The sequence below is a fragment of the Calonectris borealis genome, chromosome 12, assembly GCF_964195595.1.
Source record: "Calonectris borealis chromosome 12, bCalBor7.hap1.2, whole genome shotgun sequence".
Classification (NCBI taxonomy): Eukaryota; Metazoa; Chordata; class Aves; order Procellariiformes; family Procellariidae; genus Calonectris; species Calonectris borealis.
The window spans coordinates 10,284,622-10,300,683 of NC_134323.1; the positions used below are offsets into that span (position 1 = coordinate 10,284,622).

General features: G+C 41.3%; 1 protein-coding gene across 1 annotated transcript in view; it reads left to right on the forward strand.

Moving 5' to 3' along the window:
- Positions 1-16,062, forward strand: part of ZNF536 (zinc finger protein 536) — a 350,107-nt gene that overhangs the window by 223,643 nt on the left and 110,402 nt on the right. Inside the window, exon 8 of the mRNA XM_075161307.1 lies at positions 1,370-2,950. Coding sequence (XP_075017408.1) covers positions 1,370-2,950 — 1,581 coding nt within the window. The remainder of the gene's footprint in view (positions 1-1,369; positions 2,951-16,062) is intronic.

Here is a 16,062-nt window from a genome sequence, read left to right on the forward strand (position 1 = left end):
TATATAGCATTTTTACTGTGGAGGAAGTTTTCAAAACAAGTATTTCCATTATACCGTTTGGAGAAGGCTTGCCTTCGTCTTTTGGCTCACTTAGGAAAAAAAGCTACGTGGAGAAAACAGTTTCTTCTTCTTGTTGAACTCCCTCATAGAAATAATTGCCAATATTGACAGCTTGCAGGTCTCTCAGATTCCTGTCACTTTTAGTGAGGATTTCCGTACTTCTTCCTTTAAAAGGAACTCTGCATTGCTAACAAGTGCTCTGCAAAAATTTAGATGTACATCTGCTCAGATGTACATTCTTTTTGGATATGTCTTTATGATTGTATGTGAATATTTATTATACAAGTAATACCTTCTACCTCTTTTAAAGTATAGGAAGAACAATAAAAGTTTAGTGTGGGATTCAAACATATATTTAATTCATGAAAATCATCTTATATGTTTTTAAACTCTATTCAGGCTAATCCTAGAAAAGCTTATGGTAGGTAAATTACACATTTTACTACTTGAGCATTAGAAATGCCATTAGTACAAATTTAAAGAACTGCAAAAACCAGTAGATAATGCTAATTTCAAATACAGAAACTAAATATATTTTGTACTTTTTTATTACTCGATTTCTTTTTTATTTTATTGACTACTTTTTATTTTAACTATATGTTCTTACATGCTGCAATCATAATGTAGTGTAATGATATTAATATTTTATAGAATCTGTATTTATAGTTCTTTATTTAGAAACAATGCAGTAGGTCTGCAGATCTTTGAATCCTTCTGGAATGGTGCCCTCCAAATAATGATAAATTACTTGTGCAGTATGCCATTTGCTAATTATATCCATGATTTACTGCAGAGCAAGACTTAAATCATTCATTTCAGTCTTGCGTAACAGTGCCATAAAATTTTTAGGTTTAAAAATGGTTTCCATGTGTATAATTTAAACAAATTTTAGAGCAATTGTATACACAAAATATTGCAACCATCCATTTGTTACATTCTTTGTCTCTCTTTTTTTTAAACTTGTACTTTTAATGATTACTGTGGTTGAAATTGTTATGCTTCATTTTCATAATCATAGCTTTTAATTCTACAACAGTTTTCTACATGTTAGATTAAGAAAAAGATGGCTAATTGTGTGTAGATACCATGTCATTCCTGAATAGCCCCACATTCTGGAAACCCATTTTAAAAATATTCAGTTTATGAATTAGTCTTCAATTAAAGGCATTTCTTTTTTAAAAAAAGAATTATTAGTTCTAAGATCTTCTTGTTTTCAAGCAGCTAATGTTGATTTTTTTTTCACTCATCCATACACCAAAGTACAGTTAAATCTCTTTCTCTATATTTTTCTCTTTATCCATATCTATAGGTGAGAAGCCTTACAAGTGTCCGCATTGTGATTATGCTGGTACTCAGTCTGCATCCCTCAAATACCACTTGGAACGGCACCACCGGGAGCGACAGAATGGAGCAGGACCACTCCCTGGGCAGACTGCAAGTCAAGAACACAAAGATGAGACATCAAGTAAAAGTTCTGTGTTTATTAGACCAGATATATTGAGAGGAGCCTTCAAGGGGCTTCCTGGTATCGATTTCCGAAGTGGCATGGTCTCGCAGCAGTGGACGTCAGGAATGCTGTCTTCTGGAGATCAGCAAGGACAAGCAGCTGGCATGTCATCTGAAGTATCTTCAGAAAATATGAAGGGTTCGGACATACCTTCCAAAGGAACACACTTCTCTGAACTTGGCCGTGCTTACCAGAACATGGTTGGGAACGGTGTGAATTTTCAAGGGTCTTTACAAGCTTTCATGGACAGCTTTGTCCTAAGTTCTTTGAAGAAAGAGAAAGAAATGAAGGACAAAGCTCTCTCAGATCCACTTTCAGCAAAAGCTCTGGGCTCAGATGGTGGTGAGGAAAAGATAAACAGCAAGTCCTCACAGCGAAAAACAGAAAAGTCACAATACGAACCTCTTGACTTATCCGTAAGGCCAGATGCAGCATCCCTCCCAGGTTCATCTGTTACTGTGCAAGACAATATTGCTTGGCACGGCTGCTTATTTTGTTCCTTTACAACTTCATCTATGGAACTAATGGCTCTGCACCTCCAGGCCAATCACCTGGGCAAGGCTAAACGTAAAGACAACATCATAGGGAACAACAAAGACCAATCTAGAGAGGCTTCAGCCTCGGTTAATAAAGTGAGCTTGCTCCCCTCTTCTGTGCAGTCCAGCAAGGAGGCAGTAGTTTCAAACATGCTGAGCCAGCTGGACTCAGCTTCTGAGAAAATGACCCAAGGACAAAATAAAGAGACTCTGGGAGAGCAAAAGAGCACTGCCTGGCCCAGCCACATGGAATCCACTTTTTGTAATTTTACAACAGACTTCTATAAGCAGTTTGGTGTTTATCCTGGTGTTATTGGCACAGGAACACAAAATTCTTGCACCAGTAATGAATCCGAAATAAAAACACAATCCGAAGACGACCCAAATATTCTGCTCTCTGACTCTGTAAATAAAAGTGCTACTGATGACCTTTCTGACATAGCTTCATCTGAGGATATGGAATCTTCCAAGGAAGAAAACATTGAAGATGAGGACATTGACACAGAACCAGATATTATGAATAAGCAATTGTCTGCCCTAAATAAAGAAAGCAGTGAAGGAGGCGACAATATACAAAGTGCAGTCACCTCACAACCAACACAAGGGCTCGTATCACCACTGCCGCAAGCATCAGAAAAGCAGTGGCACAGTCAGAATCTTCTGTCCTCCCATGAAACTGCACAAGGAGTGATGAAACCCGAACAAGTTCAGGGTCCACAGGTCCTGGAGAAGCAGATGAACATGTTGTCAGTCCTAAGAGCTTACAGCTCTGATGGCTTAGCAGCCTTTAATGGACTTGCAAGTAGCACAGCAACTAGTGGATGTATCAAGAGACCTGACTTGTGTGGTAAGTTTTAGATCTTCTTTTAGACCATTTCAGAAAACACTTGTGCAGAATCATGAAGCTGCTCTTTAAATATACTTAGTCATGTTTGTTAGTAATACATTTTTTTTAAATGTTAAACCCTGTGGGCCAAATTCTAGTCTTATATGTGGTCTACTCCATTGAAATCAGCAGTGCTGCATGCATATACTTATACAGGATTTTAGAAAGAACTTGCTTTTTAAACTAGAGTAGCAGCAATATAGACTATCTGTGCTAGTGGCATCTGAAGGGGATACTTACTGCTTTAGCATACTCAAAGGAGGAAAAAGTTTTAAAAAATTTACATGGTAACTTGCAAACTTTTCAGTATTTTGATATAAGAAACAACCCAAGAAAAACACTGGATGCTTTGCCAAGCAAACCTTGCTTTCTCTCTCTCTCTTTTCTTTTTTTCCTTTCTTTGAGTTGGGGTGTGTTCAATTACCACAATATTAATGAAATCAAAGGCCAAGTGCATGGAATGCGTCTACCTGTGGTGAAGAGCCTTTTTTTTTTTTTTTTTCCCCCTCCCCTTTTTTTAATTATATTTTTCTGGTTTGTTTCAATGGCACCCATGCAGTAGTTGCCCTTGACCATTTTCACTATTCTAACTAGCAGTTGTACAAATTGTGATTTGCCTGATTAAGAATATGCCTCCAGGTAATTAAAAAAAAAAAAACAACAACACACCAAACAAACAAAACTACCTTTTACCCTTATTAGTCTCCGATTTACAAAACTGCAGTTTTACTTCCTGATATCACACACATCATATTTGACAAAAATGAAAGTTAATCTATTTGGAACAAATGAGAATGAGGATTTTTTTTCAATTTATCTCTATTTTGTCAGCATAGTTCTTGTTTGAAAGAGATTTTAGAGTGTAAATCCTTTGAAAAACAGTATCACTTTAAAAAGCAGAGTCAGCAAAGGACACAAAAACTTCAGTAATGCTCGTTTCACTTAACCTTCAAAGTAATCAGAAAACTCATTGTCAGAGCTGAACATGCATAATAAAATGTATTCAAGTTAAAAAAAGAAAAGAAAATGTGATCAACAGTTATAAAGCCTGACAATTTAAAATGAATCCCTAAATCTGCAGACACTTAAAAGTGGTTACCCTGGTTAACTTAAGGTTAGTGGGAGCTTTGTTTGACTTTACTAGGATAGTATATGTTCTTTAAGCCATAACCCCTTCTTCAGGCCCCTCTCTGCTTTTCCAAGTGTATTAGTTGGTTTGATAAAAAAGCCTGATTTCTCCTCACAGTGTTTATCTCACTTGTATTCTTAGAGCATTTTGGCTTCACAATCTTGTCATTACTTAAACTGAATCATGAGCCCAAGTATCTGCATGGCCTTACTTGTAAACTTTTGTGTCTCAGTGCACTAAGAACCAATTCAGATAGTTGCAAGTATTTCCAGATTCTTCAAAATCAGCAGTTACATTACTGATATTTTGAAAATATTTGATAGTTGATTTAATTGCAGCTGGTAAAATCCTGCTTGGATTGTTTTTTCTCTCTATTTGTGGAGTACAATCAATCAGTTAAAAAAAAATACAGCAGAGAAATGACTCTCTAAACAAACAAGTAAAAAAATTGGAAAACTAATACAAAATATCTTTATACTTCTTCCCAGACATAAGATTTTTAAAACAACAACAAAAAAGACCCCTCTAACATTATTATTGAAATGAGGTCATGTTACTTCCATTAGTTTTTTGTTTCATCTTCCAATCAATTCAACAGACATTTTATGATGGCTTGAGTTTATATGATTTTAAAGACCATATCCCTTTCACAAGCTCTGCCCAGTGATAATGGATTTGACTTGAAGTATGAAGGAAAAAAAAAGACCAACAGAAGCTTGTCTGTTCTACTTTTTAAGCCATTTTTTAATGGAAAATGCAGTGCGAGTCCTCCTTTCTCCCCCCTCCAAAAATAGCTTTTTAAAATTCTTTACTGACATTCTATTGAGTGTTTGCAGAATATAAGTATTCAGGTTGACTGTTTAAATATATTATTTTGTTTTTCTCAATATCTCACAGCAAAAGTGGAAGAGTATGAACAAGCCCCGTGTCAGTAGTTCTTTTTTTATTTGGGTGGCTTGGACACCGCCCACTTGAAAGTAGTGGTTTGGGGGAGTTTTCATTTTCTCAGTGACATTTTATACTGTGAAATCACACTCCATCTGTGCATGCTAGTGCGGGAAATCTCACCTGATGTTTCTGCGCTTGCAGATTAGCCATCAGGAGCACCCTGTTCATTTATTAGCCTTCCTTCCCTCTTGCACAAAGCCCATGACCATAGTCATGGTTCCCTTTGCCTCTCCTATTGCCTGAGAGATCAGAAAATTCGAGACCCACCTCCAGCACCCAATTCCAGGGCATGATTCTTGTGTTCCTTTATATTTCGGGAGACTCTGTGCATTTGCCTTTCTTGTTACAGCCAATGATGTGTGGGTTGTTGACATCTCAAGAGAGAACACTGATACACTTGATACACTCCTTGCACAATCAAGACAGCAAGGCGTGGTGCTCTTTCGGCAGTCAGAATACAGTGGTAATAAAATTGAAATAAAATATCTTAGCTTCAGTTAGCTGAGATTGCATCTTTGATTGGCCATGCTAATTGAGTTAAATTTCTGGCTGCATAAAAACAAGCTGGGATCTTCAGTGATCCATGTGGATCATTTGTAGTTGGCAGATTTTACCTTAAGATAATGGGTTTTTAAGCACAAACCTTGGCACGAAAAAAAGGGTTTAATTTCAGAGGAGAATGCCACCAACTTACATGGTTGTTTTGGAAAGTCACCACACACGGGGGAAGCAGTCCTCAGTTTCCCTATATGTAGAATGAGAGACTGATGATGTACACATAATTCATTTATGCTCCTGTCATGCTTCAGGCTGTAGGGATGAAAGACACAGTTAGGAAAGAACCATAATTACTGCATAATACAGAAATTTCCCTGTCAAAATGCTGCTGAGAAAAATCACAAATATTTGTAATATTTCTCCTTTGCATATATAGCCGAATAGGAAAGAACAGAAAGAAAGAAAAAGATGCCATTGATTAATTTAGAGTTACTCCTGACTTGTACTTGGTTTTGGAGTCTCAAGTGACTATACCTAGGAGCCGATCTTGTTAATCTTTGCTATCACACAGTTTCTAAGAACAAGACATGCCTTTCCTTGCTGCTTGGCAGCCAGTAGCCCAACGTGGAGGGGAAGCCCAGGGCGACGGCTCCATGGCTTGGTAGCTGTCTTGAGCATCCGTGTACTCTGCTTTCAGAGCCCTTGTTCATTCGAGAAGTTATGCTTGGAGGTTCTAGACCTACTTTGTATTTAAGTTTTGGAAGATCTGTTTTCCTTTCCATTCATGCCCTTCTCTTTCTCTGCTTTTCTTCCCATACACATGTAGTTGCATCTCAATAATGTTCTACCTCCTGTTCCAGCACAGCATCTATTTATGACAAGACCCTTTCCTTTCTCTCTCTCCTCCCCTTTAAATTTTTCTGCTTTGTGTCTAAGACGGTAAAATTTCCCTACTTGCATTTTCTGCTTGGGAAGTACTTAGGCTTTTAAAGAGGAGCTGGTGGCTACAGAACTATTGGCCAGATATAGTCCTGGTTGTTCGCTGGTTGCTTAATGGATTAGTGCTATTGAACCCACACTTAATGATGTCCAAAAGTATTAGTTCCACGTTGTCTCTATAAATCTAATTTGCTTCCATTCATGCTTGCTTTCCTCTGCAATTAGTGCTGTTTTCTCCTGCATAGGCTCCACCCCATTATCACTTCTTTCACCGTATGAAAACAGGCCAGGGCCCTTCTGGTGTGTGGTAGCAGCTTTGGAGTTCTGATCCTGCAAAGAGCTGAGCACTTGCCGTTTCCTTTGAGGCAGAAAGTGTTCAACATTGCACAGAATTATGGAAATGTTCAGCATTGTAACTTTCTGAAATACCTTCCAAATGTGGAACTGCAGCACAGACAAGAGGGCTGGGCAAGGGGAAGATCGATTGTGGCAGATTATTACAGCTTTATTGTCACATAATTATAGTGCTCTACCCCAATGTTTAAATAGAGAATTTAGTTGTTGTAAATTGCTTATTGCCACAGGTGTCAAAACCAAAAAGATTATAATGCTAACCCCTTCAGAACTACCACCAACATACAAAATACAGAAAAAGATTTTTAATTGTTTGTGGTGGCTTCACTTGAATCCTTATTGCAGCTCTTTTAAATTATAAAATCTGTATTAAACAGAAGCAAAAGGCCTGATGTATCCAAGCTATAGGACAGCTACGAGGCAGTGGAAGGTCATCCTACTGCAGCAAATTGTAGTGCTCCTGCCCACTCAAAGTATCTTGTAATGCACTTAAGTAACCCCATATTTTGTCCTGATCTGCAGTTGAAGGAGTAACCAGAATATTCTTTCCCTTCAAGGCAGGATGAAATGATGTGGAAGTTTTACTGCAGACTTCTCTTTACCCCATTATGGTGATTTTGAAGAGGTTTCTTTAGTTTCAGTTAGGAGGTCCAAGGCCTGCTTTTAGTGTACAAACCGTGCTGCTGAACGGGAGATCAGCACCTCGGCCCCGCGCCTGGGCTTCAGCCGCGCTTCTGGATGTCGCAGTGCCATTTGCATGGCAATATCAAACCAAACTCATATGGCTTGCTTCCTTTTTTTAATTAACTGGGAATGCCAGTGATCCAGTGAAGTTTGTGTTGCTGGATAAAAGGGCTGGTCTGTGAATAGCATTGTATTTGCCAAATGGTTCGCTAGTCATTTCAGTACAAACAAATGGATGGTGTCTGTAAGTCTGCAAACACTGTTGACATTTAGCCTTGTTTATGTTACTTTCCTTTTGCTGCATATTTTTGGCTAGAAAAGATACTGTCTGAATCAACATTGACTTCCTAAGCAGAAGCTAAGGACCCAATCTTGCATCCCTCATTCTCGATGAGTGGGACTACTTACATGACTAAGGATTGCAGAATCAGCTCCCATGTTTATTTGACTTTAAATTTCATTGCTATATTCATGTAATTTAATTTGATTGTATTTTGTTGTATCAGAAATCGGTCAGGTGATAAGTTCGGTATCACCGTTTTGTTTACTGTTGAACACTTTTATTTCTTACCATTTTTCATACTGTGGTGTAACATTCCCATTCCATTTACATTTCTGGAAATTAACCCCTAAAATATCTGATACAGCTAAGTGCTGAGTACCTTCTACTCCCAGTGAAACTGGAGGCATTCAGTCCCGCCTAGCACCAGATCTGAAAGGGGGATTGTGTTTGCAAAAGGAGGCCTTGGTATGTGCCTTGATTTCAGACATCAGTGGCCGGCCGCACCAAGGCAAATCCCTAGCACAGAAAGGCTTTTCTTTTCTTTGCAGAGACAAAATAATGATGTAAGCTTAGAGCTGTATGATTTTACTCTAAGTTTCATCTCCCAAACAATGTATTCTTATTGTTTGCGTCATATCCAGGTCAAAGTTAAATGATAATTTAGGATTAGGCAGAGGCATAGAGATGTTTCCAGGTCTTTCCAAAGTGAGACAATGCTCTGGTTTGTGTTTTGGTTCAGGAATATATATTCTTGTGTCTGAGGTACAGTATTTCCTATAACTACTCATAAACACGAACAATTTAGACATCCTTGTAAGTCAAAACTAAGTGTACGATTAATACCTATTATGAGGCCAATTTTAAACAATTAATTTGACAGCAATTATAATTTTATGTTACAGGCTTTCAGAAATAAATAACCAAATTCATCTTGGTAATCTAAGGAACTTAGGATATCTTTATGCGGAGATGATCTTGTTATGCACAGTATTGCATATCTGGAATTTCGAGGTTTGCTCCCACCTACCTATATACCTGTAGTACCAGGGATAAATAATTACCTGAGGCTTATTAATTGTTTCAGCAAAGAAAAAAATATATACCTTAAGTGTAAGCATTAATATATGTATACACAATACATCCACAATATATAACAAACGATCATAATAGTACAAAAATAGAGATCCTGAATATGTTCTGTTATTTATGTGTTTGGCAAGCTTAGGGAATGGACTTTAGTATGAGTGAAAATTCTCTTAACATTTTTAAGGTTATTTATTGTCATTTCTATTTGAGTTTTTAATGGTTCTGTATTTTGTAATGCTTTAGCAGGAAAAAATACTGTAGTTATCTTTTTTCATATTCTTTAAGCAATATTTCTAGCTTAATATATTGTGCCAGGTTTTCCAATATTAACCAAGAAAGACAGTAAAATTCAATGAACAGCACTCTGACATCCACAATTTAAAACCTGTGATTGAAGTGAAATGTGTAAACTTCTAGTGGGTTATCATGTGCTTTGGAATAGAGTATTGTTGGAAGTAATTAGAAAATATATTAAGGTTTCCTGGTAATGAAGGTATGTAAGTTTTAATAATTGTTGCTTTCTGAATAAGTGTCAAACTATATCTTTAAATGTATATGGAGTTACAAGTTAGGTCACTTCTGAATGGAATGTAAAACAATACTAAAATGCTTCAATAACTTATCTCAGTGTTGCTAATAAAAAAAAAGCTGTTAACCATTAGTGCAGTTTTGAGTCATTTTGTTAATTCATTCAAAAACTCTCTGAGAAACTGTTGTACCTTTTGGTAGACCAAAGACCACTCATGCAATCCACAGTTGTTTGATGCTTTGGGAGGCAAACTCTGCAAAGCTACTTGTTGGCCTTGGAAAGGATATTTGTTAAAAATGCAGTCTTCTAAGGAAGGAGTGGTTTGTCGTTAGAACAATGCCATGTACGGTTAGGCAGGTATATCGGGGGGGCGTTAGACTTGTTTCCTCTGTCACAGAAAATATCTTGGGAATGTGGGACCTGTTTCTCCTCTGTCACTATTAAAATCCAGCAGAAATTTTTGTGGAGGCCACTGGGTTAAAAATCAGTAATGTGGGATGGATTAAGTGTCTAAGTATTTGTGCCTGGGTGCTTGGCCAGGGCGAGCTACATATTTGGGTGCAGTCCTGCAGCTGGAAATATAGCCTTAGTGAGTAATGGGTATACAACGTCTATCCCAGCGGAGAAATACCAGGAGCATACAGCCCATGAGTGATCTTTCTTGGTTAATCTTGCCTAGCCTTACATTACATCACAGTCTTCAATACTGCAGATAGCACTGAACTCTCCTTTTTGTTTCCCATGGAAAGAATGTGCGATAAGCGTCCTGAGACTAGCCTCCCTCCTCAGACCCGCGTACGATTCACCCAAGGTAAAGCAAGCGTAGGATAACAAGCAACCAGTCGCATCATCCCAGTAGTATCACTCAGGTCTATGGTAAGTGTTTCCAGGATGGGACCCGTAAGAGGTGGCCTCTTGTTCGGAGCATCGCTGAGTACGCAATGGAAGCTAAAGGAAAACATGACTAGGGCTCCCAGTGTCACATCTTCATTAATGCTGTCAGTTTTGAATAGCATATTGGTACTTTTTATTTATGCCACCAAAACACCATGAGTCAGGACCTGACATTTTAGTGTTCTGTGTCATACTGAGAAAAATCTGTAGTTCAGCAGTAGGACAATTATATTATTTTGGAAGGGCTAGAAATAATACAGCATTTGTGAGACAACTGTAACATTTATCCAGACTCAGTGTGAGATTGTTCTTCCTTTTATTTGGAGAGCACTTCCAAAAAAGTATCAACTAGGAGCAAAGAAAAAAAAAAAAAGACAAGAAAAAGTGGCAATTATGAATCCATTTAACCCCCATAGGGTATAATCTCATCTTGTGTAATACCGCTGACTGTTACATGCCTAAACTTCTATGCAGTGAGCTGTGAATATAGTCCTTATTGTCCTGTGGGCAATATGGCTAAGGAAAAAATATCTCTGTAATACAATGGAGCATTTGTCTGAACGGCGTAACCTAAGGTCCATAACATCAAATCTAAAGTTGTAATTATACAGCTGCAGTCACACCACTCAAGTGAAGGCTGTGTCAGCACTTGTATTATATAAGAAATCCTGTTTTCAAGGGTTGATGAGTCATATGCAAAAAACATTTCTCACTAAACAATCATTCTGGTTGTTCCAAAGCAAAGTCTAGGTACGGGCCTTTCCCCAGTAGGACATGGTCACGTCTTCTGCAATATGCCATGGCTTAACTTGGCAGTTTATTTTGCTAATGAATGTATCTTTTCCAAGGTAGGAGATTACCTAGAAGGCTTGAGGGTTTGTGCATTTTTATTATTGTCAAAAAATAAACTAGTGGGGAAGAAACCCAAGGTGGGTAAGGTGAAAAGCGTCTTTCTCAGAAATTATAAAATTAGGATTCTTTTCCCAGTTTGTCATCTCCAATGTTGATTTTGTTCTCTGAGCTGAACACTTCCTTAAAAGAGCCGGTCACAATTTTATTTTTTGAGATGCCTTGAAATTGGGCCTTCCAAGCTCACAGGAACTGTTATTGCCATTTGAAGCAGCGGCACATTTGCTGGCAGGGAGCAGACAGGAAGGAGGTTTATTTACAGCAGCACCACAGAGGTGAACTAGGAGCACGATGCATCCCTCCTGCACGAATGTAAAAGGAATACACTTAGGATTGAGACCAAATACCAGAAACCACAACGATTTTCCTACTACGTGAAATCTGTGGATAGGTATGCCAGATGCGAGTCACTTCAGCTAACAGATGCCCCTGGCCGGAGCGTTGCCATTTACAAACAGGTGTTCCTGAAGCCACCCCCGTATCAGGCATTTGCACCCAAGCCCACCCCATTGTCTGTGGAGCGAGACGCAGGCCAGCAAGTTTCTTTAAGCCGATCTCCTCTGATCCGGGGCATCTGTAGCGCCGTTCCCCGCATAGAACAGCCATTGTTCAGCTCGCAGAGCAACAGTGGGGTAGAAAATAGCATGCCATGCTGGGGATCAGAGAGGGAATTGTTCCTTAATTATCTCCTACTAAAGGAAAAACTCAAGGCATATCCCGATATGTGCCATGACTCTGGCACGACACGAGTCTTTTAAATAAGGTTTGGGGAGGGGGGCTCACGTTCAGAAGCTGGCAGCCCTCTCTGCTCCTGCAGGTCTACCTGTGATTTGCTCACTGACCATGGAAAAAAATAAGTTTTCTGCTTTGGATTCTCCATTGTGAAATGGAAAATAATAGTATTTATCTCCCTGGTAGGAGTGCTGTGAGGATAAATGAATTAATTAATGTTTGTAAAGCACTTTGAAGATGAAGAACATTATATAAGTCCTCAGTGTATAAATGCTTCCTTCTCTGATATAACTACAGTAAGCTATAAAAATTTATTGATGAAAATAAACACACATTTAAAATACGTTGGGTGTGTATATCCCTTCTACATCCCAGCAGCGTTCGTGAGCCTGACTCCCTGAGCACACAGCGCGGCGAACCCGGTGCTGAAACCGCCTTCAGCCTCAGCCCCTGCCTGCGCCGGCGCTCCCCGGCTCTCTGCACCTGCAGGAGCTTTGCCATATTTTGGCCATAATGTCTTTCCACCAGATCCATGAATTTTGACTTCAGGGCTCTTTGGAGTGCCAGCTGGGTTGAGCCGCTGGTTTTTGACCATCGCCGCAGCACACCAGCCCCAGCCGTGTTGGGGAGCCGTGCAGCACCGGCGCCCGAGGCAGGCGATGGCTCAGCAATGTGTCTGGTGGGTTGCTCGGCCCCCAGCCCACCGCCAGCCAGCGGGTCCTCCTGTCCCGTGCCTGCGCGAGCAAGCCCTTGTCAGGACTGAGGACCTGCCACGCTGTCTGCCACCGTTTGTCCCCTCCTTTTCAGCGTCAGTGTGGTGCTCAGCCTTTGGTCCCCGCAGTGCTCGGCAGGTCCCGGCGTTCCTGCTCACGCTCGCTGATCTGGTGGCTGAACTGGCTGTTGTGTGGTTTTTAATTGAATGGCAGTGACTTCAATTCGCTTCTTGTAAGTTAAAGTTTTTATTGCCTGCTTTTCAATGTTACCATCCTAGATTAGTCCTTGCTGCTTTACTTTATATTATTTTTTTTTTATTCAAGCCAGGAAGCGCGTTTGATCCCGAACAGCTCACATGTATAACAAGGCAAGTTAAGAGGATGCAGGGAAGGAAAACCAACACTTCAGCCATATAGAGATGTGACATTTATCAAGAGAGACATATAAGAAAAGGTTTGTGCATCAAAATGAACAGGTTAAAGACAAAATTCAGGATTTCGCGGGGGCTGTCGGTTCACAGCTGCCACATAGATCAGTTTGTGGACTTTAGGAGAAAGGACCACATTAGCCCTATTGTGTCTTGTTTCACTTGTCCCTTTGCACAGCTAACCCTGTTACAGACTGTGCGCTTGATTTTCTTTTAAATCCTTTCAAATCTTCCTGGTAAACCTGTTGCTGGTTTAGCCTGGCAGTTGGAGCGCGAAGGAGCGCAGCGTGCTGCTCCTGCGGGTGCAGGTACCCCGCTGGCACGGGCTGGCGAGCCCCCAGCCCCGCTCCCTGCCGCGGGCAGCTGAGGGCTCTGCTCTCGCTGCTGAGAGTTTGAAGCGGGCGACAGCTTTTGCCCAGCAAAGTCTGCTCCCGTGCCACGTTCACCCAGATGCCAAAACCACCAAGCCGCATCACCGGCACAACCAGACATCCCCAAGCTCTGACTGGCACCAACATGCACCCAGCGGTGCGGCCGATTTTCCATCCCTAACAGGAGAACTATTTAATAACAGGAGGGTTTGTGGGATCGTTATATAACTGTGTGTTGGGGTGAAAAAGGAAAAAAAAACAAACCAGAAAAGCTTTCCCAAAGGATAGAGGTGGGAATCCCATTAACATGACGGCTCCCTTTTTAGTTGCCAAAATGATTGACAGCTGGATAAGGTCAGAAGATGAAAACCAAGCCATGGGGGACAGAGCGGGGAGGGGAGGGGGGCAATCAGTTGAATAAAAAACTGAGTGTCAGTGCTGGGGAAGGAGAAAACCGGCACTCCCACTAGAAAAATCCTCACCCTCTGCTCCCCTACTGTTTGTTTGGGGAAAATGCTGCAGCTTAATCAGAATTATTTACAAGATAATGGTCCATTGTTTGTAGTAAGACAGATGCTGTCTGTGGGAATTTGGTGGTTTATGTTCTATGCATTACAGTGCCATTGCTGTGTGCAGATGGGATCACAGTGGTATTGTTGTTATCCACTTTTTGGAAATTTGGAGGATCCTTACCGTGAAAGGAGGATCCTTAAATAGAAAGAGTTTTCTCAGGCCCAGAACTGGGATTTCTCTTAAGGTAGAATTGTGTTCGTACGTGTATGGGAGAAGAAGAGGACAAGGTGGAAGCACTTTGCTTGAGACCTATAGCATGAAGGGTCCCTAGGCTGACTTGACTCGGTGGTGGTGGACATGAATTCAACGGATGGATCCCGCGTGTCTTTCCAAAGGCGAGGAGATACGTTCTGGTGGGGTATGTCGGTGCTCCCTCCTTTGGTGGTGGCTGGCAGAGTCAGTTGCTTAGAAGGTGGTGTGAGAGGTACACAAACATGTCTGTGCCAGAGTAGGGCTTGCCTGATGAGTTATTGTCCTCTGATTGTGCGATTGCAACGCGTGGTGTTCCCTGCCACCCCCCCATGCTGCAAGTTAAACACTGAGCACTTCTGTTTCCTCAGAAAACTTCATCCTGATGCTTTTCTGGGTGAAGCTGTGGGAAAGGAAAACTAGATTATCACTGGATTCATACGGAAAAAAAAACCCACCAAAAACCCGAAGAGAAAAATCTTTATTTATTTAGAAAATCAGATGCAAGAATTTTTTTTTAAAATTTGTTTAATCCCAGCAGAAACTCTTTCCATAAGCAACCCCTTCGGGCCCAAGTAGAAAGTGGAGGCCTAGAGCCTGGCAAAGGGGACGAGCCCGTGACATGCAGGTGGGTGACCCTGTGCCACGTGAGAATCGCTGCATCCAGGAAGAACAGGGAGCTCTGGTGAGGCCATTGGAGACGGCTGCCTCCATCGGCATGTCCGTCCCACCCGCTGCCTGTGTCTGTTTCAGCAAAGCACGGGGAACAGCAGCACCCACAGGTCTTTCCCATGACCCTGGGATGAGGGACAAGGACCGCGCCATGCAGAGCTCCGCAGTGCCGAGCCTCTCTCAGGAGCAAGTCCTGCCTTACCTTTTCTACCCGAACCACCGAAGCCTGTGAGATGAGAAGTTTTTCCTCAGGTCACTGCGCTTTGGAGCAGGACCTGCAAGCAAGGTGCAGGACGAGGGGCTGGAGGGTGTCTGGGTGGGTGTGGGTGTATGGGGGTGTGTGCACACTTCCTCTCTCAAAAATCTGCTTTTAGTGTGCAATAGCTCACATACTACCTTGGCAGAGACCGGTGCGCACCACGGGCAACCAAGAGGCGACAAACCAGAAAGACTCCGGAGGGGATTTTGAGCATCCACGTCTGGTACCCCAAGATCCATTAGCTTTCAGGTAAAATGGAAGACAATGACCGTCTTTTTTGTATGCAAGATAATTAAGCTGTCTTTCCATCACTGCAAAATACCTGAGTTTCCCTGGAGAAAGCAGAGGGCCTGGGGACGGGGCGTGAGACAGGGAAGGGCAGGGAGTGGCTCATTCGCAGTCTTCGGGGCATCACATCCCTCTCTCCCTTGAGGTTCCCTGTGTGAGAGACTGCTCACGCGCTCGTTCCAGAAGCAAGGCTGTGCAGCTGGAAATGGGTTTCCAACATCAGCATGTCCTCCTCCGTGTGGGCTCCCCCCGAAACGGGTGGTGGGAGGAGGCAGCTCCTGAGTCCTCCCTTCCCCCTGGGCTCAGTGTGCTGAACGGAGCCGATAGCATCAGATCACGAGTGGAAACCACAAGAAAAGGGGTCTCCTCTGGCTTCTGTGAAATGGAGTTTTCCAAGAACATCCTTGAAGGGTTAGATTGACACAGAGGATTGCCATTCCTGAGTGATTTCATTTTTCCTAAGTGTTTCCAGTAGGATCTGTACAGGGAGCTCTAAGTTTCTTCCTCCAAGTCAGCATTTATTTGCAAAATCATAATTTTGTATTTCCTGACATTTAAACTTTTCAGCCTAATGTTCTAATAAGGATTCTGTCCG